The sequence below is a fragment of the Trachemys scripta genome, chromosome 13 (assembly GCF_013100865.1).
Source record: "Trachemys scripta elegans isolate TJP31775 chromosome 13, CAS_Tse_1.0, whole genome shotgun sequence".
In the NCBI taxonomy this organism is placed as follows: Eukaryota; Metazoa; Chordata; order Testudines; family Emydidae; genus Trachemys; species Trachemys scripta.
The window spans coordinates 7,327,995-7,352,484 of NC_048310.1; the positions used below are offsets into that span (position 1 = coordinate 7,327,995).

At 47.7% G+C, this 24,490-nt stretch overlaps 1 protein-coding gene across 3 annotated transcripts in view; it reads left to right on the plus strand.

Moving 5' to 3' along the window:
• The window catches only part of FBXO31 (F-box protein 31), a 39,647-nt gene extending 24,759 nt beyond the window's left edge, over positions 1-14,888 (plus strand). For 2 of the 3 annotated variants that reach the window (XM_034788240.1, XM_034788241.1), the window contains 4 exons: positions 1,931-2,040; positions 7,766-7,919; positions 9,132-9,505; positions 10,867-14,888. In XM_034788240.1, coding sequence (XP_034644131.1) covers positions 1,931-2,040; positions 7,766-7,919; positions 9,132-9,505; positions 10,867-11,089 — 861 coding nt within the window. In that variant the 3' untranslated portion in view covers positions 11,090-14,888. The remainder of the gene's footprint in view (positions 1-1,930; positions 2,041-7,765; positions 7,920-9,131; positions 9,506-10,866) is intronic. The other variant, XR_004647972.1, reaches the window with a different exon arrangement.
• The last annotated feature ends 9,602 nt before the right edge of the window (positions 14,889-24,490 follow it).

A 24,490-nucleotide genomic window follows, 5' to 3' on the forward strand; every position in this document is an offset into this window, starting at 1 on the left:
CCGCCCCCCCCCCCGTCTCCATGAATTCTCTGGGATGATCACAGTACCCTCCCCCCACCGCGTGGCTGGTAACAGGGAAGATCCCTGCTAGCCAAACGCGAAAAACTAACTGCAGGGAAGGATTTATTTTCCGCCACAGGCAAACAGCCCAGTAGGAACGGCCACCTCTGTCCCCTTAATTAAGTTCCCGTATTTCAACCAGGTTACCAGGAGTGATATCACTCTCCTGAGGATTACACAACAAGATAAAGAACGGATGTTGCTTGAATGCCAGCAAACACCGGGACCATACGCTGCCAGGCTTTGTCAGGCAATGATACCAGATTACTTGCTGCAAGCATGGCGTGGTCAAGTGTCCTACCATGGAGGAGGGAATAAGGATGCACTGCCCAGAAACCTTCTGGCAAGGCTTTCGGAGTACCTCCAGGAGAGCTTCATGGAGATGTCCCTGGAGGATTTCCGCTCCATCCCCATACACGTTAACAGACTTTTCCAGTAGCTACAGACTTTTCCAGTAGCTGAACTGACCGCGAATGCAAAGTCAGGCAAAGTAATCATTAAAAACCGTTTGCTTTTAAAACAAGTTTTATATTTTAAAAGGTAAACTCACCTGAGGTCCCTTCCATGGGGTCAGAGTCTTGGGTACTGGCTTGGGAGGCTTGGGAGGGTACTTCAGTCAGGGTGATAAAAAGATCCTGGCTGTTGGGGAGAATGGAGTGCTGTGTGCTCTCTGCAAGCTCATCCTCCTCCTCCTCCTCCTCTACCCCCTCGGCAGAATCCTCAGGCGTCGAGACTATCCCCGACCCAGAATCCACGAACAAAGGTGGGGTAGTGGTGGCAGCCCCCCCTAGAATTGCATGCAGCTCGGCGTAGTAGCGGCATGTCCGTGGCTCTGACCCGGAGCGACCGTTTGCCTCCTTTGTTTTTTGATAGGCTTGTCTGAGCTCCTTGACCTTCACGCGGCACTGCTCAGAGTCCCTATTGTGGCCTCTCTCCATCATGCCCTTGGAAATTTTTTCAAAAGTTTTTGCATTTCGTCTTTTAGAACGAAGTTCTGCAAGCACTGAATCCTCTCCCCATACAGCGATCAGATCCAGTACCTCCCTCACGGTCCATGCTGGTGCTCTTTTTCGATTATCAGCCTGCATGGTTACCTGTGCTGATGAGGTATCTGTGGTCACCTGTGCTCTCCACGCTGGGCAAACAGGAAATGAAGTTCAAATGTTCGCGGGGCTTTTCCTGTCTACCTGGCCAGTGCATCCGAGTTCGGATTGCTGTCCAGAGCGGTCACAATGATGCACTGTGGGATAGCTCCCGGAGGCCAATACCATCGAATTGCGGCCACACTAACCCTAATTCGAATTGCTAAAATCGATTTTGGCGCTACTCCGCTCGTTGGGGTGGAGTACAGAAATCGATTTAAAGGGCCCTTTACATCGAATTAAATGGCGTCGTTGTGTGGACGGTTACAGGGTTAATTCGAATTAAAGCTGATAAATCCGAATTAAAATCGTAGTGTAGACCAGGCCTTAGTGTTTTTGACTCTTCCTCCTTTCTGATGATCAATACGCCATGTAGCATGATCCAGGAGATGGGGTGCAGGATCGAGACAACAAGGACTTGGGTCCCATTCCCAGTCTGACAAGTCACTTCCACTCTGTGCCCCAGTTTCTTTGTCGTTAACATGGGGGTAGTGGTCCTGCTCCCCTTTCATGAAGGGCCGTGAGGGCAGGGGATGAGAAGGGCTGTATAAAATAGGTATTTTTGTTTCTGTAACCAGCTGGGCACATGGGCTTTTTCCTCGCTCACTGTCTACGTGAATTCTGTTGCATGGCCAAGAATGAAGCTGTGCAGCTAAGGCACCATCATAATTATAAAGTGTCTGTGAGTGGCTCGTTGGTTTTACGTGTATCTCCTGTGTGCACTGCAGGAATTCCGGACGTGGCTGAGGGAAGAATGGGGCCGGACTCTGGAGGATATCTTCCATGAGCACATGCAAGAGCTCATCTTGATGAAGTTCATCTACACCAGCCAATACGAGTAAGGGGACCAGCTCTTTCCTAAACATTGGGGTTAGGGGCATCTGAACTTGGCCCAGTACACTGCTGTTTTGTTGGTTCAGTCTTCCTGGTTAGCTGATAACCTTGCTGCAACACATGTAAATGGGTCTTTTTCCTTCCACCGATTCCTGTTTTAGGGGCCTCTGCTGTGTTTGTAGAGAGGGTGGTATTTTCTGCACAGAAAATGAACATATGTAATAGTCCTCATCAGGTCCATTACCAGGATTATGATAGTGCCCCAGGACCTTAATTTGGATTGGGCCGTTTCACTGAGCAGTGTACAAACACGTGATAAGACAGTCCCTTCCTGTAAGCGTAGTGAAAGGTAAGATGCAGCAGGGGGACACAGTGATAGGCCATACGGTTACTCGGAATAGCTGTGTGCCCAGTAGATGGCTTTGGGTCATTTGATTTTGTGTAACCTTCAAATTGTACAAGCCTTCCCACCACAGCAAGGTGCAGTCCCCTGCGCAGGATTCTGTGAACGGCTTTGAAAGACACTCATTAAAACACCAAGCAAAGAGATGTCCCTTGTGATCGGGGACCTGAATGTGAAAGTTGGAGCTGTAAGCTCTCATAAAGTAGTAGTGAGAAACAATGGTCTGGGTTTACAAAAGGAGAGAGGAAGGGGTTTAGTTGAATTCTGCTGCTGTAATCAGCTGGTCCTTACAAACACCATCTTCACCCAACACACGAGATGCTTATGCACATGGAGGTCACCTGACGGTATGGCCAGCAACCAAATTGACTAGGTAACGATGCAGCAATGAAGGGGATTGAGTGTCTGTGTCAGGGAACTCTTGGTGCTGACTACCAGAGGACACTGGGTGCATAAGGCTTCCAGAGATCCCCTGGGTCTGGGATCTATGTACTAGTTCGCCACAGTGTTGTGTAAGGTCTCTACTGAAAGCCTGTGTCACACTGGTCATCGTTGTCATTGTGAAATGTATGTACAGATAATATGGAAGGGGTGTGTGTACACATACGCTGGAAATCATCTTTATAAGGTCTGTGAGTTGGGGCCAGCCCCAGAAGTGGTAAACAAGTTTCTTTCAGGCAGAAGTTTATCTGTCAGTCTGCCTACATGTACACGGAGTATTGTGTACTTCATTGTGAAGTATTTACAGGGGATATTTACGCTCTGAGCAAAATGCTAATCAAGTGATTGCAAAGTCTCCAGGGGAAATTACAAACAGGAAAACACAAGCAGGTTTATCCTGTTTGCAAGTGAAAACAGTGGATTTTTCGGACTATAACTGCAGCTAAAGAGACTCAATCTGCATCTTTCACCTGGGAGGTAAGTTGTTTCATTCAAAAAGGATCACAGCCAGGAGAATTTGGGTAAGAGAGATTTCATTCGTGTGACATCCTGCTCAGGACATCCAGGACTGTGAACCACTTGTTACCCCTCTGCCTCAGCAAGTGAGAGCTTTGCTGCCACTGAGCTGTATCGGCTCCCTGACACACCACCCTGTCTGCCTTGCCAGCAAACTCTTCAAGATGCTGCTTGCCTTGCAGGTAACAATCTGAGTTCCCCCAGAGATGTGTCTCTGCAGTGTCCAGACCCTCTCGCTGGACACATGGAAATTATTAGATTTGTTGCTTCCAAAGAGAGAGCACACATCAGCCTGTTAGGTTAGCCTGAAGATTCACACTTCGCGTTAATACACAGCACTGAGATGGTTTTGTAATAAAACAAGAATAAGTTTATTAACAAAGGACAGAGATTTAAGTGATACTAAGCAAGAGCAAAAGAGAGGTATGGTTACAGACTAGTCACTAGAAAGCATGCTTTATTTTGTTTTAAGCTTAATCCTAGCAAGTTTCAGTCTTGGCCTAAGCAGTTTTCTTACTCACATCAAGTTACCTGCATCTCCAGCCCTCCAGGGCAGGGGAACCAATGTTCACAGAATAAAATGGTGCTGTTCCCCAAGTGATAGAGAACTCAAATGTGTAATTGCTCCCTTTATAGTACCCAAAGTCCATTGTCTGTGCCTCAAGAGCTAGGAAGTTGTCCTGGGGTGCAGAATTTGTCCCGTGGTGTTATTATTAAACTGCCGCTTGTTGGCTTTGTTTGCCGTATATGTAAAGAAACTTTCATTGTCCTTTGCCTCCAGTCAGACAGGAGAATCCACATTCCTTTGTCTAGATAGGCTCCATGTATGCTCTGCCTCCCAAAGACATTTTAAAAACCTATTTCCAGCTCTCACATTACTCTTCATGCACTACCCATACATACATCACACAATGATTTCTGTGACCAGCTGTCACCAGTGGATGAGTGGTATCTTACATGACACCTTTTAGAGACACTATGTCAATGTGTTGAGGGTAATGAGTGTGTCAGGCCTGATATGAGTTGCACTACAGTGGGCCCTCTGCCAGTGGCTCTTAGGGTCACAGTTAGACAGCAGGGCATCTTGTGAGTTAAGTTTAGGCTCTAGTATGCACGTTATGATTGCATTTTATACATAACCCTTTGTTTCCAGTACATTTGAATCTCTGTTCTTTGTTAAACTTGCTTTTGCTACCAACAAATCTAAGTGCTATGTGCGAAGCAGAGCTGAGTTCTGCAGTGTATCTGATAAGCTGAGGTGTCCTGCTCCTTTTGGGAACAGAGGATCTGAGAATTCTGTAAGTGTCGAGTGCATCAAGGGTGGGGCACTGCAGGGAGATGCCTGGGGGACTCAAGGGTTGGTGGATGTCTCTCGTTGACCTGTGAAGAGAGAGTAGTGCCTATGGAGGCCTGGAGGGCAGTGCTTGTGTTGTCAGAGGCTGATGGTGTTGGAACTGACCCACAGCAGGCACAGACAAGGGCAGATGGTAGCAAGGTGCCTCAGCCCTGGGAAGCGTCACGGTCTAATGGATAAAGACTTTCCCGAGTGCAGACCGTGTGGGTCAGGCAGGCAGTTGTTAGCCTCAAACATAAAATGAAAACTTGAAAGATCAGACGTTTGGCAGGTCCACTATGTCTGGATCTGTCCAAAATCAACGAAAACTACGGGACTTCTGTCTAGTACAGGTTTGTGGCATTGGCACAGGAGAAAGAGGAGAACACCCCAAACGCACTTTGGAATAAAATGAAAACTCATGCTCAAAGTTGCCAAAGCGCACGTTCTGAAAAATCAGCATTGGATCGTAGCATGGCTGACTGAGATGATATTTGAGCTGGCAGAATAACAATGTAGAGTGAAAAAGAATGGCTTAGAGCAGAGGTCGGCAACCTTTCAGAAGTGGTGTGCCGAGTCTTCGTCTATTCACTCTACTTTAAGGTTTCGCGTGCCAGTAATACATTTTAACCTTTTTAGAAGGTCTCTTTCTATAAGTCTATAATATATAACTCAATTATTGTTGTATGTAAAGTAAACAAGGTTCTTAAAATGTTTAAGAAGTTTCATTTAAAATTAAATTAAAATGCAGAGCCCCCCCCTGGACTGGTGGCCAGGACCTGGGCCGTGTGAGTGCCACTGAAAATCCGCTTGTGTGCTGCCTTTGGCACGCGTGCTATGGATTGCCTACCCCGGCTTAGAGACTGAAAAATGAAGGTGCAAGTACAAAGAACTGAGCGGACGCCTCCAAAAGCAGATTAGATGAGACAAGAGCAAATACAGAAGGGCAAAATGCACAGAGGTTGAGAGTCACAAAGAGGAATACAAAAGAGATGTTTACTGGGGTTAGACTTACCAAAACATTTTCCCTGTCATCAGACCCAATAAGAGATCATGATGGTGGAACCCTCACTGAAGGTGATGTTATCAAATGCCAGTGCAGAGATTATTGTGCCAATCTGTATCCCTCCTCAGAGCCACTCGTAATACAGGACAACAGAAAGGAGTATAGAGGTGGAGCCATCGATCCTGGGAGAACAAATCGTGCATGCTAATGTGAAAGTGAAGCCAGGGAAAGCACCAGGGGTAGATAGCATACCAGCAGAACTGTTGAAGTGATTGGTGACTGCGGGGTTTGGTTTGGTTTGGTTTGTTTTTTTAGAAAAGTAAGACACTTTATTGAGTTTGTTGATAAATTAAGAAAATTATTATGAGCCAGACTTGTACAGATCACAGAGCTCTTGTAAACAGAAATACTGGATCCTTTCCATGGAAAGCCTGACAGAGTGCTTGGTATTGATCTCGTGGTAAATTTGCAATGCTGTGTGGATTGGCCGGACAACTGGACAAAGGGAATCAATCTTTCTGCCCTTATCAAAGAAAGATTACATAACCGCGTAATAAGAATAGTATCATCTTGTTATCGTACACAAGCTAAGTTTTGCTCTAGATAATCCAGGATTGCACAAAGCAAAGAATAAAAGCAGAATTTCCATCACAACAGGATGGTTTCAGAGAGGGATGAGGCACGCATGATCAAATCGTGAACATCTATCGCATCATTGAAAAGTGCAGGAAGTATAATCTCCCATTGAGGTGATGAGACAGTGCTCTTTGCTACAACCACTGAAGGAATGCAAGGACTGTTGGAGTCTGTTTTTAATATAGACTATCCCTGAATGACATGAAAATGAAATGCATGCACATTGACATGATTGACAAAAATGGAATGCACGTGGACAGCGCGATTAAGTCAAGTTGTAGAGGCACTCGATGAATTAATCTATATACATATCTGGGATCATACATAGCCAATCAAGAAGGCTGTTGCAAAGAAATCAGAAGACAACGAGGAACAGCTCATCAGCAATGGCCTCCCTTATAAAAGTTTGGAAAAACCATGGTGTCTCAATATACGAAGGTTTTAACTGGTGAAAAGCTTAATTTTCACAATAGCGACCTATGGATGTGAATCGTGGGAAACTAACGTTGCCGACAAAAAGAAAATGGAAGCTTTTGAGATATGGTGCTGGTGAAGACTCTTGCATATCTTCCGGATGGAGAAAACAAATGTTTATTATAGAAATCCTCTTGGAGAGAAGCCGCCCCTCCTCTTGGAAATCAACAGGCGCAAACTTCTGTACTTGGGTTATGTCAGGCATGGAGAATTAAAATAACCCTGAGAAAATGATCATGGAAGGAATGGTGATGGGTCGTCGTCATAGGGGACAACCAGTGAGGAGATAAAGAGGATGTGCAACAGCTGCTGAGTGTTCAAAGCTAGCAATGGTTTGAGAAGGCTTCCAAAAGGTCTGCTCTGATGTCACCAATGTTCAGACATGAATAAATGTATCTTACTGAATTTTAAAATGGTGTGACTATCAACCATCCCTACAGGCCATCTGCTGATTATATTTTTTAGCAGGAAATATGCTTTATACCGCACTAGACACAAATTACACAGTCCCAGCTTCTGGGAATGTAACAACTAGCAGTAAATGTCATTTTCAGAGCTATCCAAAGTTAATTGCTTTAACAGATATTTAAATAGGCTCCACTCACCTTGGGTTCTCCAGTGCCGCCAGAAAGAGGGGTGGGTTGACATGCTGTAGCTTAGATATAAGCACAGCCTTTGCTGATTTGACAGATCTCTTAGCCAGACGGACTCTTTGGAGGTGGTGTAGGGGGATGTGTGCCAGACAAAATCTGGAGTGCTTTTTAAAATGCCAGAAAGTGAAGATCTTGCCCCTTTTGTTAAAGAATCTCTTTAGAAGATGCAAGGCAGGCAAGGGGAGTGGAGGGTAGCCTAAGTTCTTGGCGAAGAATCAATATCGCGGCGTTCTCTTGTAAACTGCCTGACCAGCTTCTTTTCCACAGCAACTGCTTGACATACCGACGCATCTACCTCCCTCCTAGCAGCCCTGATGACCTCTTAAACCCAGGTCTCTTCAAGGGAACTTACGGGAGCCACGGCTTGGAGATTGTCATGCTGAGTTTTCATGGGAAGAAAGCCAAAGGGACTAAAATAACCGTGAGTGGTTTTTTCTCTCTCTCGAGCTCCCCAGTGGGTTCCAACTGCTGTGGAATCAGGGTAGTAAACTGCAGCCCTTCTCACTCTCCTGTGCATCGGGGATCTGTGTGAGAGGTGATTGCCGGGGGTAGGGAAAGGAGGATGCAGTGGTTAGGGCACAAGCCTAGCATCTGGGAGACCTGGTTCCATTACCTGCTCGGCCAGATGGCCTGTGTGACCTTGGGCAAGTCGCTAAGGCCCAGATTCTCAAAGGTATTTGGGCTCCTAGCTTCCATTGATTTTGCTGGGGTTTAGGGGCCTGGGCATTACACTGACTTTGTTCCTCAGTTTCCTATCTATAAAATGGGGATAATAGCACTGGGATGCTGTGAGAATAAGACACTGTGGTGATTGGGGTCAGATAAGTAACTTAGAGAAGGGTATAATAACTTTGTTACAGCAGAGCCAACTTACCTGGGGGATTGGTGGGAACAAATTCATTGTTCTGTAGGAGAACGTACAATTTCCTGGGGTGAGGACACTCGTTAGCCTGGCTGTTCTCAGCCTTTGGGGAAATGCCATGTAGGCAAATAGTCCAATGCCAGGATTTTCCAGAATGCCGAGCTACTATCTGTCTTGTCTTCTGCCCGCACAGCAGCGAAATCCTACCGTGCAGAGCTTCTGCTGGCCTGTGAAATGCTTTTCAATCCAGACTACCTTCCCTCCTACCCCCAGTCCATTCTGTGGGAACATCTGGTTATGAGCAGATTACCTGTATCTGAGATTCTCATTTCCTCCCCCCGCCCTCCCAAACACTAGCAGCCATGCACTGGGACCGGGCTGATAAACTCTCCTTCCTTCCCCCGGCAGGGAGCGGTCGTGATTGAAAGCCATTCTGAAATTGACTGTCCCTTTCAACTTTGCAGGGCTACCCTGCCACGTCACCAGCCACTCAGTTTGTCCCATCTGTTCTGAACAAGTCTCCACATACAGGTCGGGCCTTGGTGCCGTATCCCAGGTGCAAGGGAGGTGATGCAGGCAGCTCCAGGGGCTTGTGCTGCTGGGATTTGGGTGGGACCTTTGAATTGACAAGCAGGGGGTGCTGTTGTGGAACTGGGCATTGCCAGGGTGGAGGAAACTTGTTAGCCAGCTGCAGCGGTACCGGTGTCTGAGCTTTTGGCATGAGCTCTGTTCCGCAGTGTCCTGAAGCCTGGTTTCTGTTCCTTGCTGCAGGGAGATCCCAATATCCCAGCTGGCCAGCAGACGGTGGAGATCGACCTGGCGCACCCCATCCAGCTCCCTGACATCGAGAACCTGCGCAACTTCAATGAGCTCTCACGCATCGTCCTGGAGGTGCAGGAGCAGGTGCGCCGGGAGCAGCAGCAGCAGGAGGAGGAGGAAGGGCAGGACGAAGAGGAGGGCCGCTCCCGACAGGGTGACTCGCAGCAAGCAGAGCCGCCTGCGCAGGGGGATGATGCTGGGGCTGAGGGGACTGAGGCTGCGGGGGCAGCAGCCGCCCAGGAGTCGGCGCCAAACTCGCAGCCTTTCGTGCTGCCCGTGGGAGTCATCTCAAGGAACGAGGATTATCCCCGGACCTGCCGAATGTGGTAATCAGCCTTTCCTACGCGTCCTGCCCCATGCAAGCAGCTGAGACCTGCTCAGGAAAGAGGCCCCGTTATTAGCACTGCTCCCTCCCCTGCCCGGACGGGACATCCAACCGGAACCCAAGGGGAAAATATAGGGGTGAAAACCCCCCAGAGCCTTCTGCACTGACACCCAAAGCATGTGTTGTGATCTTCACCCCCCTGCCCCAGCGCTCAGTCTGAGTTTACCATCTCTTATCAGTACTCTGTCCTCTCCGGCTCCATCTAGTGCAATCTCCTTGGCTCCTTTTATCTCCTGGCAGATAGCGAGCGGTGGGGGGGCTTGTGTCCCTATCTCACCTCCCCTGCGGATCCTGCCCCGATCGCATAATCCCTCCTGTATTTTCCCTTTATTGCTCTGTTTCTCCATGAGCCACTTGCCCCTTTTCTCCCTGTTTCTCAGGATCCTCCCTAGCTGGGTCCTACCCGTGCATCACACTTGTCTCCCGAGACCATGGGAATGTGCTGCCCTTTCCCGCTGACCCAGCTTCAGGGCTTGTGCGCTTTGGGCCCAATCCTGCAAAGTGCTCAGCACCCTCAATGAATGGGAGCTGTGGGGGTGCAGAGCACCTTGCAGCATGATTGAGCCCTTTCCTTTCAGATCGTGGGGGTGCCGTCTTCAGTGAGGCACCTTGCTAAATGAAGGGGTGGGGGGGAAGAGTCTGGATCTAAACAGGAACGACCCTCAGCCAAACATCTGTGCTAACGATCGCAGCGGGTCATTCCAGGAATCCACAAAGGCCCAATTCCAAACTAGAAGCAACACACTGTTCAGATGTGCCCTTCCCACTGCGTGCTAAGGGCTTTGCACTGAACTTTACCCACCTTTCCTCCACAGCCAGGATGTGGCCTGGTTACACGGGTCTCATGCCCCAGGCCGATCAGCCTTTGTATCGTCTGGTTTGATCCTTGAAACGGAAGTCAAATCCTCGTGTGCAGGGATGTTAGGTTAGCTCCCATGTACCGATCCTTAGCGTAGTCAGATACTGTAGCTGCACTTAAAGGAGCAGGTGAGTGTTTGTAGCATTGTTCTCATGCTTGTGAAGATGGAGGCAATCGCACTTCATGCTGCAGGGTGCGAGCTGATTGATTGCTTCAAAGTCAGCAGGTAAAACTCCCCCCTTTGTGCAGCATGGCATATCTACTCAGGTGCATTCTGGGGTCGTTTGATTTTCCTCTGAACCATCAGGTCTTAGCCACTGGTGGCCGGTCTAGATGGACCTCAGGTTTGCTCTGATACAGTAAATTCATCTTAAGCTGCCACAATGGTGCAGTCAGAGGCTTTTTCATGGTTTTTTTTCCCCTGCTTCTTTCCCTTTCTGTAGTTTTTATGGCACGGGGCTCATTGCCGGACATGGCTTCACCAGCCCTGAACGAACGCCGGGCATCTTCATTCTATTCGATGACGATCGTTTCGGGTTCATCTGGCTGGAGCTGAAATCCTTCAGCCTCTACAGCCGGATCAAGGTCTCTTTCCAGAACGCCGAGGCGCCGTCCCGAGAGGCCTTCGATGAAATGCTCAAAAACATTCAGTCGATGACTACTTGACAGGCGGCCCCTGGTGGACAGAGGAGGGATTGCAAAGAAGGCTTCTGCTCTCTCCTGCCAAGGACAGAACCCCGGCCTCTGGTACCTCTGAACAAAAGCATGCACTTTTCAATAAGGCCTTTTTGCCAAAATCTACACATCCCTGTTAGAATATAAACAGAATCCCCACACTGCTCCCTGGCAGTACTTTCTATATAGTCTGCGACACAGCTCTGCATAGTGGGAGGGAACCTACACAGGAGGGAAATGAGCATGCTCGCATTTTTAAAAGAATGTATCAGAGCAAAATTCCTTAGAGGCCAACGTTGAGGAACATGTAATTAATCGACATAGCAGATATAATATATACATGCTCTCTGCTCTAGCCATAGGCACATCCCTACAGAAGGCAAACCCTTCAGTGAAGTGTCATGCTCAATCTTTCCTGCAACTGGCCCAATCTAATAATTTGAAGACTTGATCACCCCCCAAAAACTCAACACCCCCACCTGCAAATTTGCTGCCAATTTATTGTGTGGCTCAAAAGTGACTAATAATGTGTGTTTTGCCCCCCTCCAGGGCCCTTCCTCATAATGCAGCCTTGATGGAAAAACAGACCCGAGGTAGCTCTGCCCTTGGTTTGGGAATCAAAGTGGGATTCAACAGTAAGAGAGGGGATTTCCACTGCAAACAGCTCCACAGGTACCCTCGTGCTGTCTCCCAAAGCTCGCTGCTCCCATGACCTTCTTGGACTCTAGTCCGAATCTGACTAGAAGCCAAGGGGGGATCATAGCTCCCTTTATAGGGACCCAGTATGGAACTCCAGACAAATCCTGTTCAGATTGGAGGAGAATCTTATGCAGTTTTAGCTCATTTTAAGACTTTTTTAAAGTTCTCATTTTAAAGAACTAAAAATCCTCTAAATATGGTTAACTTCTGACCTTCACCTCCACACGCTTGCAGGATGGCAGCCGCTGTGAAATGGGATTTCTGGCTAGGCCAGTGCCTGTGATGTGGTATTTCCCCCTGTGCAGCGTAAATGAAGCAGTTAGGAATTCCGTGGTGCTGTGGCTCATTCTGATGCCTCTCAGCAGCTTTTCTGACACTTCCCCGGGGAACGTTTTGTTTATTTTTCAGTGCCCCTGTAGACTTCTGTCTCTGATGGCTTCCCCTGTCCCTGTACTGCAGGGTTCTTGTATTCTTTTCCCCTACCTAACACGGATTTCTCTTCTAGTGCCACCATCTCAGAAAGCTTTTGCTCTTAATTTCCCGTAGCTACTCTTAACATAGCTATCTGAGCTCTACTGGAAGGTGCAGGTAGGTGGGAAGGAGTCCAGAATTCCAACCGCCATCTCCTACCTGGCAGTGTTCTGCTTCAAAAGCAAAGGAGCTGCTTGCCTCAGAGACCCGGTAGGTGACTGTAGGTCAGGCAGTAGGTAACTGTGCAGCAGAAGGATTATGGTTAGGGCTCTCTATCTCTTATCCACCGCATCACAAGTTTTCCAGACACTTTTGTTCTCATTAGTCTTGGGTAGGAAGAGACACAGGAATCCCCAACTGAACGAAGGAGGAGGAGTCGAGGTGTAACATATCAAGAGAACTGCCTTCCTTTTCCAGTTTCCTCCATCTCTTTGCCCTGATCCTGGGATCAGGGGCTGGAAGAACCGCAGCCACGAGGCAGCTGATGGATAACTCTGTGCCTTTCTAACATCTCTCCTGCTATTTATCACTTGTCAGCTATTAGAGAAGCGATCTCCCCAACAGCTTCTTTTGGGGGCAGATTGTGGGGGAGGGAGGTATAAGGAAAGGCTTGGCTCCAAGTGAAATCTGCGTCCTTTGTCCCAATCCCTTTTGGAGAGGAGGAAGACTGTTAAAGATTGTGTCTTTCAACCCCTATCAGGGCGCCTCCATTGGTGGGACGACTCCTTGTCTCGCGGGTTCTCCCCCTTTCCACCTTTGACAGTGGAGTGGGATGATTTTGTGCTGCTTTCGTGGGAAAGACTCACTTCTTGGCTGATTTCACTGATAACAGGAAACTTATTCCCTCCTGTTGCAGTTTTGTTGCTGCTGCTCCGACTTCAGCCTTCCCGTCATTCCCTTCCTGAGCTGCATGTGAACAGTGGTGTCCCTCAGTGGCTCAGAGCAGCAGGTTGTGTCACTCATGGGACTAATCCCTATCCTATCAAGTTGCATGAATCTATGTGGATCAGAAAGCCGTTCTGGGCACTTCTCCTTCCCTTCCTACCCAATCGTCCTAGCATGAGCCATACCGAGGTATACATCAGAGTGAGAGGGCCTCTGGAATGTTAGCAGCATTCGTTTGAGCCTGCCTCGTTTGTACAGCTTATCCAATGTAGCTCTTTACCTGTGGTTGAGGGGCTGTGCCTCTTTCTACCCCAGCAGGAGGGAGAATTAACTTTGGTCTCACACCATTGCTAAGGCTGTGGAATGCTGGCAAGGGGTTTATTTCTCTGGTCATTGGTGCGTGGACACAGGCTAAAACCAGCTTCTCCACCTTAGCTCTGAATTTCCTTTTTGTCCTTCACACCAAACGCTCAGAGCTGCACCTGTGCAAATGCACAAGCAAAAAGGAGCACTGGCTATTGCAGGTGCAATTGTGCAGGCTAATAGGTGTCTGTGGGTGTGAGTTGCCTGGTAGGCATTTGAGCAGCCAGTTTCAGGTCTAATTTCTAAGGCAATGTGTCCATAACTGCCCTAATTTACATATGCAAATCAAAAATCTGGCCCTTAAAGTTTTGACAGACTCTCCTGAATTGTTTCTACAGTAGCACTTAAAAATGAACCTGCATTTAATGCAATATGGACACTTGACTTGAGAGATTCATGACTCCTTTGGAGTTGTTCCATCAATCATGTAAATACAAACAGACCCTTACATTGACTCGGTAGCCGATCTCAGAGTAGAACAAATCTCTCGTGCATTCTTACCCAGTTCGGGGAATGTGTAAAGATAATGTACACTAAGATTTATTAAAATGATGTTATGGGTCGTGATTGCCGCTTAGATTGTCCTGCATTTCTGAGTGTGGCTGCGGAGTGGGGTGGTGGGGTAACCCTGCGTTGGTTACCTGTGGCCCCCAGACATCATGCAGTGGAAGACGGGGGTGGGAGGTTCACAAATATAGTCTCGATGCTTGTGTTCAAGTCCTCTTGTTAGGCTGTCAGCGCACACCCAGCAGTGTCTGATCTCCAGACTGGCACAGTGCCCCCACTTGGAGCGTGTCTCTCCATAATATTTTAATGGCAGCTTTTGAGTTCTTCCGTCGATGCCCTTTGAACTCGAGATGTGCTTGGCCAGATGGCCGGCTCCTCACCCAGTGAGAGGGGTGTGCAGAGATCTGCATGTGCTGCAGCTGCTTTTCAGAGACTTTCAGAACCTCCTCTCACTAACTTCAGTGTCAGAACGTACCGGGCCGAACTGCTGGTACATCATGGTTTTTATTCTCTTGCTGGAGAATAGACAGTGACTGGAATCTGGGCTAATGCCAAAAAAAGCCCTTCAAGCTTGTGACATTTCGGAAGCGAATTCCCTTTGATCTGGCCCTGTGTGAATGGAAAGTTGGCAGAGGTCTGAAGCCATGGAAACTGGTACTTCACCTCTGGGGAGCAGTGGCCTTCCATGCTACAGTCTGTATAGGGGCCCTTTGGACCAAGGTGTATCCATGTTTTGCAGGGAAAGGTAGAATAAAGAAAAGCTGCTGTGAAGAGTTTGACCCAACAGCTTTCAGAGTCAGGCTGCAGAAGGGCAGAGTGAGGGAGACGAGTGGCACTTGGCAGGTGTAAGCTATACCAAAAAAAATCCGGTTCAGCGGTACAGTCTCATTGGTGGAGTGGTAATTTTAAGCAGTGTCTTGCCAGTCATGGAGGGGTCTGGCCACAGTTAGCGCCTGCTCCCATGACAGCATGCACAAGTAATAGTGTCCGAGGTCTAGTCTGGCTGTACTCGTTTGGGGAATATGGAGTTTAGTTTAGGTTATTTACCACTTTTTTTTACCGTACGCCATTGTAATGATGCATCCAGCACCAATATACAGCAGTTTGTAGTGCTGATTCATTTGAGGATAGACATCAATACAGAGCTACTGTAACGCTCTTCAGAATGAGAACTGACCCCTTTTGTAACGTACACTTCCGGTCCGCCCGAAAGTGAATGCCACTCATGAGGCCGGGGTGGCTGAGCGATGGAGGTGTTTATATCACTGTGAAATCTTAAAGCTGCGGGTAGGGTTGATCTCTGACAACAGTTTTTACAACAATAGGAAAACAGCGTCACTCCTGGTGGGGGAAGCTTCTCGCTAGGGACCATTCCCGAGTGTTACAGTGCCTGCATCATAGCAAAGCAGTGGGACTGAAGTGGTGACGCTTGGGTAGACCCATCACTTGCAGATGGAGTATGGTCTGTTGTGCCCCGAAAACTGGGGTGTGAAACCCCGGTTTAAAAGTATTTAAATGATGGCATAACCGCTCTGTACTGTAGATCAGCTTGAGAAACTTACTGGTCTCTCCACCTGAACTGATCACAGGGGGGGTGGGGAAATAGATAGTCTTACTCCAAGCTCTCTACCTGTTCAGTAGACCCCTTGCTTTTAGTCCAGATCAAGGTGATATTTTACCCAGCATTAACAGGACTCTGCACCAGTCTAGTCCCTCCAAGTATTTTACCAAAAGCTAAGGGCTGCTGTTGCATGGGGGACCGATCCAAAGCCCATTGGAGTTGATGGAAAGACCCCCATCGACTTCAGTGGGTTTTGGCTCATGCCCAGAATGCTTGCAGGATTGGGCCCTCTCTGAGTGGCTCCAAATGCCTCCGCCAACCCTCTGCTTCACCCATGGGGAGCTTGTATAAAAGCCGGATCGGCTGTTGTGGCTGGTAGCACAGGAGACCTTCTCAGGGGTGTCAGAATCTGCGGCGGGGGAAGTGAGCGTGTTCCGTGTTTGTACAGTGCCTAGCACGGTGGGGTCCTGCTCCGTGACTGGGGCTCCTAGATACTGTGATAATCCCAATAACCATCTGTGCTACAGAGGCAAAGTGAAAGCTGGAGTGTGGAAGCGTGTGGTTGTGGGAAGGGGTTTTCTCTAATTAGCAATGATGTGTAGCATAAGTCCATTTCAAGTGTGTGGAATCCTGTCTCTTGGCATCGGGAGGTTGATGGGCCCCTCTTGTGGGTTAGTTGAAGAATTGTCATTGGGGGTGGTGGTACCATGTTTCCAGGCTCTGTGCCCCTCTGGGGTGAAGGCGCTTGTTCTTCAGAGGAGCAGTTACTTACCAGGGAGAGGTCTGAGCTGGCCCAAGATGAGCCTTTTGGTGGAGTTTGTATCTTCTAGGGCGCGATAGAGTTCCCACCTCTTTGGGGGCATTTCCGTTTCCCAGTGTTCGTGCACTGTCCTACGAGTGGTGCTTGCATAGAAACGCCTGTTAGAGGGGGCTGAGCCCTGGTCTACACCGGGTGGGGGGGGGGAATCGATTTAAGTTACGCAGCTTCAGGTACAGGAGTCGACGGGAGAGCGCTCGGGGGTCGATTTATCGCGTCTACGCATCTAGACTAGACGCGATAAATCGACCCCCGCTGGATCGATTGCTGGCCACCAATCCAGCAGGTAGTGTAGACATACCCTGAGATGGAGACTTAAGGCACCTTATGTCTTCTCTGTAACAATGGATAGCCTTGGGGAAAGTGCCCTGTACGCGGACAGGAAATAGACTCCGGCTGGTTGGTCTAGGAATGCTCTGCTGGCAATAGCGCCGAGGAATACATAAACCAAACCCCTGCAATCTGCACTGCAACCTAACCTAGCAGCTACTGGACAGACCGTGGCACAGCATCCTCTAACAGGTGTTTCCATACAAGCACACTCAGGACAGTGGGTGAACATTAGGGAACAGAGATGCCCATGAAGCAACTGGAAACTCTCACATCCTTGGAGACTTTCCTGAATGTGGGTCTATTTCTAGCTCAATGTCACATCCACTAAACTTCATAGAGCCTGTAACAACCAGTAGGATGTTCATGTGTTGGGCTGGATTTTTTTTTTAGCTGTAAACTGCTGTGACCTGACAGGCCTCTCCACTGGTGCAGAAGGTTTTTGGCAGTCCAGATAGACCTTTTTACTTAAGGAGAATGCAAATGTGTAGCTTTGGGTATCCACTTTCCCCTGCGGTTGCTGTATGTTTCTAACAGTGTGGCTGCAGCAATTCTGGCACGAGGTATTAAGGGAAGGGATGCAGCTCATTAAGAAACGATAATGGGGAAAGAAGGTAACTTTATAGAAGACTTGCTGTGGAGAAGCAAACAGCTGGAGAAAAATGAAACAGGCTTACTGTTTACTTTTACCGGATGACACTCTTAATTTAAGTAGCTTTTTTTTTATTTAAAACTGATCACTGAGCATAATGCAAGTGCTGGCTTCACGTGTTGAAACAGGGCCGTTTGATCTCAGATTGCTAGCTTAGAAGATAATATATAATTTTGTGTGTATTGACTGCTACTCACATGGCCAAACTTCTTTTGTTGTGTCCAGCTGCCACAGGATTGCATGTTGGTCTTTGTGGTTCAGGGCAGACAAACAGTGGAACGTACAAGATACTTGAGATCAGTCTGTGGAATGGAAGAATGAGGTAACTTATGTAAATGTGAGTGCAACTGATTTTTGTGTGTGTATGCTAAATTAAAACGTGTAATTATGTATGGGTTTTTTGTTTGGGTTACACTCTAATTTTCAATCTTGACAAAGAAAAAAGCACTTAAGTTAGTTGTGTTCATTTGCTTTATCAAAGCAATATGCCCTTTGTTGGTTGCTTTTTCCCCTTCCTTCCCCTAAATAGTTTCCCCCCTATTCTTATGTGTATCCTTCATTAACAATTTCATATGGCACAGACTAGTGTCTCCACCTGGCCTTGCAGAGAGAGGTTTGTATCTGGTGTCAATACCATTGTCGTCTTAAGTGTTTGTAAAGTGCCATGTGCATCTTATGACACCATATAAATAACACGCCAGCTATCTGCCTTCTACAAATGGTAGCAGAGAGAGGAAAGGTGAACTTTCTTTCTGAAATGCCGCTTGATCCTCCATTTCTGGCACTTAAACCTCTTATGCTACAAACATTAACATGGAAAATCAGAACTGTCGTTTAAACAATGCACCTGTCCCAGTTTGTGTCCTTTTGTGGGGGCGGAGGGGGATTTTTTTGCCTCTGCTTGTACTTGGTTTGGGGAGGAACGGGTTGTTCTGCAAAAGACAGCAGTGATTTTGCAGCACTTGTCCACTGCATCCCAGGTGTCGGGTAGCAAGCTGTGTGAACAAAGCGTGTGTGACTTTTACACCTATCATGATTACCCAAGGAGCCTTTTCCAATTTAAAATAATAAAAACGAAAGTTTTGTGAACTTAGTCATGTCTGTTTTTTCCATAGAATTGTGGCTGTTAACTTTCAGACCTTTAAATGTGCAGAATGCGTGTTACCCCCAACATGTGAATTTCCCCTGGGCTCAGATGAGGGATGAAAGAGTTGATGCACGGGGATCCGTAAAATTTGTCGTTAAATGCCTAAACTTTCAAGAGTGAGTACTGATTTTTTGGGTGCCTCGTTTGAGACACCTTTTTAAAGGCACCTATTTTTCAGAGGATAGGTTATCAGAGCTTTGAATGGGGCCTGATTTTCAAAAGGTGCCTTAAGCATCCAAAACTCTTGAAAATGTCTACAGTATGTATTTTGGTTTGGTATTAAAAGTTGCTCTTTAGAAAGAGCTTTAAAATGGTAAGACTTATAGGAGTGTAAACATGGACCCCTGCCTTGCCAAGGGAATACTGTGGGGGCAGTAGCACTACTATATAAAGCTTAAGACTAGCATACTATTTAACTGCTGACTTTTTGCCCCCCCTAAGTGCTCTAAAATCCACATGCATACTCAAATTATCTTGAAATTTGCTGTGCCTCATTGGGACTCATGGTGGGATTTGTGATTCAAATTTGGGCTCATTTGAGCAGAGTGCCAAAGTTACCATCCCCCTAAATTGTACGACATCAACACTTTACCATTCCTGTATCTTTTTGCACCTACTGGGGCTTGGGATCCTTGCCACAGTTCTCAGCTGGTTTCCAGATCCTGACATTATTTTGGGGAAGCAACATTTCAAAGTTATTCAGGACAAAAGTGGACTCTCCAGTGGGGCTCAAGCTAAGCGGACGTATTAATCATGCGCTTGTCTGCAGCCGGACACCGCAAGCCAGAATGTTGGCAGGTAGCTTGATGTCAGAGTAAGTGGGTGGTTTAAGGTGACAGGCTGTGGCCCTCGAACCTGAGTCATGCTCACATATGGTTCAAATCCCGCCTGGGAAGCTTTCTGAGAGCGTGTTGTGCACACAGGTTACATTCTGCAGGGCCTTCTTCGCTGGGGGGCCAGATAGCCAGTGTAAAGAATCGGGACAGGGGGTGGGAAGTAATAGGTGCCTATATAAGAAAAAGCCCCCCAAATCGGGACTGTCCCTATAAAATCAGAACATCTGGTCACCCTGTTCTTTGGGGAATTTTGCCACAAGAGCAAAGCTTCTGGTTTAAGGGACGATAATTCAAAGCATATCTAGTAGTGATGCAAGTCTGCAGGGGTTCCTCAGATACAGGGTGCCCAATAGGGAACTGTGTTTAATTTTCAAATAGCTCTAAAATCCATGTGCATAGGGGAAATTGTCTTGAAAACTGGTATTCAACAACAAGGGTAGGACAGAGTTTGTGGCAAAAATGTGGGGTCATTTCGTCAAGGGGTGACTTCAAGACAGTCTCCCAACAATGAGTTGCTTGTTACATTTTCTGATTCTTAAACTATTTTTGGTGCAGAGCTATGGAAAATCTGATCCTCTGGTCCTCATGAAATTGTCATGAACTGCCCCTGTAATCACCCACTGATTGACTAGTTTGGAAGTATTTCAAGTTATGCCACTCTAAGAAGTTTAGCACCTCTGTTTAGACAGTTCTCCTCTGAAAGCTGCTGTTTTCTCATAGTCCTTGGTGACTGACTGACTCACTGAGGTATGTATTCACATGGTATCTTAAAGGAACAAGCACTGCCCTTGAATAGAAGGGCCATGAGTTCAGATTCTCTCCTCTAGAGTTGAGCCTTTCTCTTGGTGTCTAGGGCCACCATGGAAGTCCCTCGGAAACGGTGAATGGTGTGCACTCCCAATGCCATCCCCCACATGCTGTCCTGGGCAGTGCTGTCCCGGATATTTAGCCAGGATGAGTCCTGGCCATGATCAATCAGTTCTCTACCCCTGAAATGTTTTCTGAACGGTTGTAAAGTCTAGGCTGCCATGCGGCTCCTGCTCTCCCGGCCCCGGAAAGTATGATAACCCCCAAGGTGGGGTGGGGAGTGAAGGGGGTGGGACTTGTCAAAGTTCCATCTATGTGAAGTGCCGAAAGGAGATACTTCTTACAGGGGCTAGTGCAGATATTCCAGATTTCATTGGGCGGTTCTTTGAGCTTAATTGGCCTCCTTCTAGAGAGACCCCGCTCAGTGGGACCTGAATGTGCCTTGGGCCAGGCTGGACTCCACTGGCCTGCAGCCTTTCCAGTTGAATAATGGAAGTAAGTGGTGGTATCTCCCAAACTCCGGCCACTTGTGACACCAAAATGAGCCATCCCTTGCTGTGCCCCTCCCTTGCCACGAGGAATGGACTAGCGATGTCGACATTTAAATGATCCTCACTGGGCATCTGATTTGCCACTTCATTGAGACGATGGACCAGCTCACACTGCTCAGAGGTTGGGGATGGTGCTGGGTGAGCTACAAACAGAGATGCACACCGCCTGCCCCCTGAACCAGCTGCCCAAGAATGGAAACTGTGGCTTCGGTCCAGACATGAACTTCCAGCACAGATGGGTTCCTTTGGTCAGACCTGGCAACCCCTCGAGGTCCCTTCCAGGCCTACATTTCTGTGACTTTTTTTTTTTCTGCCTGTCAAAGGTATAAAAGCTCTTGGAGATGTGATTTATTACTGGCCATTACCATGAAAGAAAAAGGCCCCCATGTGTACAGTTGTAAATGTAGTAACTATAGGGAAGGAGCCAAAGGGTTCAGGTTTTTCTGTGGGAAGGTGGTTGCTATCAACACAAAAGCATTCCACATTGGCTTGGTGGCTGCTTTTGCTGCTGTTTCTCAACGGTTTCCTCCCTAAGCATTAGACCTCGGTGTCTTATGGGCAGCCAGCTGCATTGTTTTGTTTGGGCTGGTTCTTTCTATTTGTCTCATCTCCGTCATGCAAATTCTTTGTTGCTTTCTAGAGCCCACAATTCGAGAAGGATGTTGATTGATTGGAGAGGGTTCAGAGAAGAGCCACTAGAATTAAAGGATTAGAAAACATGCCTTCTAGTGATAACCTAAATTTGTTGAGCTCTTTGAGCCTAACAAAGAGAAGAGTAAGGGGTGATTTGATCAGTCTTTAAGTATCAACATGGGGAACAAGTATTTAATAATGGGCTTTTCAATCTAGCAGAGAAAGGTCTAACACCATCCAATGGCTGGAAATTGAAGCGAGATAAATTCAGATTGGAAATAAGGTGTAATTTTTTACCAGTGAAGGTAATTAACCATTGGAGAATCCACCACAACCCTTGATAAAAATGTTCCATCCCTGACCATTTTTTTTAAATCAAGATGAGATTTTTTTTTTCTAAAAGATCTGCTCTGGGAATTGTTTTTGGGGAATTCTCCGGCCTGTGCTAAACAGGGGGTCAGGCTGGATGGTCCCTTCTAGCCTTGGGATCTGTGAACTTTGAGCCTGAGCCTGGATTGCGTCTTCATGGAGCAGGCCAAGAGGCATCAGTCAGAACATCTGAATAAGGCTGGCAGGAATGGGGGTCTTTGTCATATGAATATACCATTTATAAGTCCCAGTGTGAGCTACCCAGAATTCTGGCCATGATGAGTGATGCAGGTACCTAGGGTAGATATGGGCGGTGGCAGCGTTTCCTCTCCCAGAGATTTTTACCAGAACAAGACTCAAAATGGGGAATTTGTTCCTGCTCTGAGACATGACACGTCTTCTCCGACCCGTTTTAAGGGCCGTGGGGAGATTTTGTCCACATAGTGCAAAAAGCCCCCTCGGCTTTGCAGTGGGTTGGTTGTGGATGTAAGCACAGCGGATCTGGGTTGTGAAAGCACCAGAATCCACTAGAGCAGGTTAGAAAATGGGGGGAACATTTAACAAAAACCTCAGTGAAAATGGCAGTAAAGCCTGAGGATTCGCTGCCCCTCAGGGAATGGTGCACACTGAGTTGTTCCCCTCATGGGTTTCAATGACTTCCACAGGGGCTCGTAAAGAGCTTTAAAGACCAGGAATCGAGGTCCGTGAACTTCATGTTTTTTTCTCCCCAAGGGTTGTTAGCGCCTTTCCTCTGCGTTAGCGATGGGCTACCTCAGGGGAAGAAAAGCCACGTGTAGCCTGAGGGATGCTTTCAACCCAGAGCCACAGAAGCCCAAGCAAAGCTCTTGACCTAGTTCCTGAGACGGAGCGTTCCCTGGAAGCAAACTCTTTGCGTGGACTTAGTGGAAGAGGTGGAGAGGCTGGCAGAGTGGAGGCAGAAGAAGGGGCCTCAGAAGGAGAACTGCCTTGGTTACGTGTCGTCATCCTCTTCGGCAGAATGCAACTTGCGCTCAACTTCTCCTTGGAGATAAAGGTGGAAACAGATCGCAGTTCCCAGGTTCAGCTTGCCTTGAAAAGGGTCTAATTCCTTAAGGAATAAAAAAGCAATTGTGCGTGAACATGGTGGTTGTGAAAATAAGGCACAGCTAGTGCTGTCTGTAATCAAATACAGTGCAAACAAGTGTGGTACAAGTGCTCCCTACACCACTCGGTCTCAACTCTCAGAACCCTGCCATTCCAGCCCGGGGCTCCCCACACAACTCTGCTGCTGTCTCATTCCTGACCTACAGCAACCCCTGCTAATCTAGTCGGGGGGCCCCTCCATACAGCTCTGCTGATGCGCTGCCGTTCTAACCTGCAGGACCGTCACCCTGCTACCGCAGACCTGTCCCTCCCCTACAGCTTTGTCAATGCACCGTAATCCTGACTGACAGCACCCCCTGATAGTGCAGTTCTGGGCTCCCCCGAACAGAATTGCTTTTGCACCTCAATCCTGACCGGCAGTATTGCGTTCTTTGGGAGTCTGCCCCTTTCCTGAGCATGACCAAGAGTCCCCTCTATAACAGGATCAGGCCTTAGGGCTGCATGTTCTGACTGTTCAGAAAACCCCTACAAATCTGCTTCTATCTGTGTACAGCAGAACCCTGTTTATCCTGTCTAACTGGGACCGTGGGCCAGATTGGATAATCAGAAATTCTGATAATCTGGAGAATGGGCCATCTAGTAGCCACAGTAGTCCCTTCTGGCCCCGTATGCTGCTTGTTCAGATAAAGGGGGTTCTACCAGAGGTGCCGGAATGGGGGTGGGGAAAAGGGGCTGTGGCCTCCTATGCCCTCCCACTTTTTATTGGCCGTAAGGGCAAGCGACAAGGGTGAGGGGCGGAGAGGAGCGAGCTGGGGCGGAGTCTTGGGGGAGAACAGGTGGCAAGCGAGTGGGGCGGGAGCTTGGGGAGGGGTCGAGGGGGGGTGGAGCCTTGGGGGGGGATATGGCCATGGTTCGGCTGCCTGTGGGCCCCCCCACTTTTAGGGCGTCTCCACTGCTCTTGTGTTCTACTAGGGATACGGGAACAATTTTTATAGTGGGGGTGCTGCTGATGGGAACCATGCATTTGTTGTTTGTTATTAGTACGTCAAGCTGGGGGTGCCAGCAGTATCATCCCTAGTTTCAGCACCGCTGGGTTCTACTGTATTTGGTTTTCATGGACTTTTTGTTTTGTCTCAGGGAAAAAATAATATGAAATATGATCTTCCCAGGGTACTTCCACCATGCAGGGACTAAAGTACAATGAGAAAATCAGATCTCATGGCATTTCAACCCAATAATTAACTCTTTTAGGCAGGGGTAGTCAATTATTTTTTTTTGTCAAGGCCCAAATTTATTTGTCAAGGTACAGTTAAGGTCCAGACTTCAGAGAAAATAATTATAAAAAAACAAAAACGAGAAGTAAATAAGATTTTGGGGTCCATTCAAAAGCACCTGGGTGGACTGGATTTGGCCCTCGGGCCGCCTATTGACTGAGCCCTGGCATTAAAAAGCCAGTTGAAAACCATAAATGTAAATTATAATATAAAAAGCCCTTGTTCGCTGGCCTGCCAATGGCTCTACTAGGGTGTGAGGACCAACTGCCTTTTTGTTACAGTGGGGTAAATTCAGAGCGACTTCATTGATGTTAATGCAGTTAGTTCAAATTTAATCTGGTGTAACAGAGTAAGAATTTGGCCTGGGAACACTTCCAGAGGCAGCTGTTGCAATAATTGCACAGATA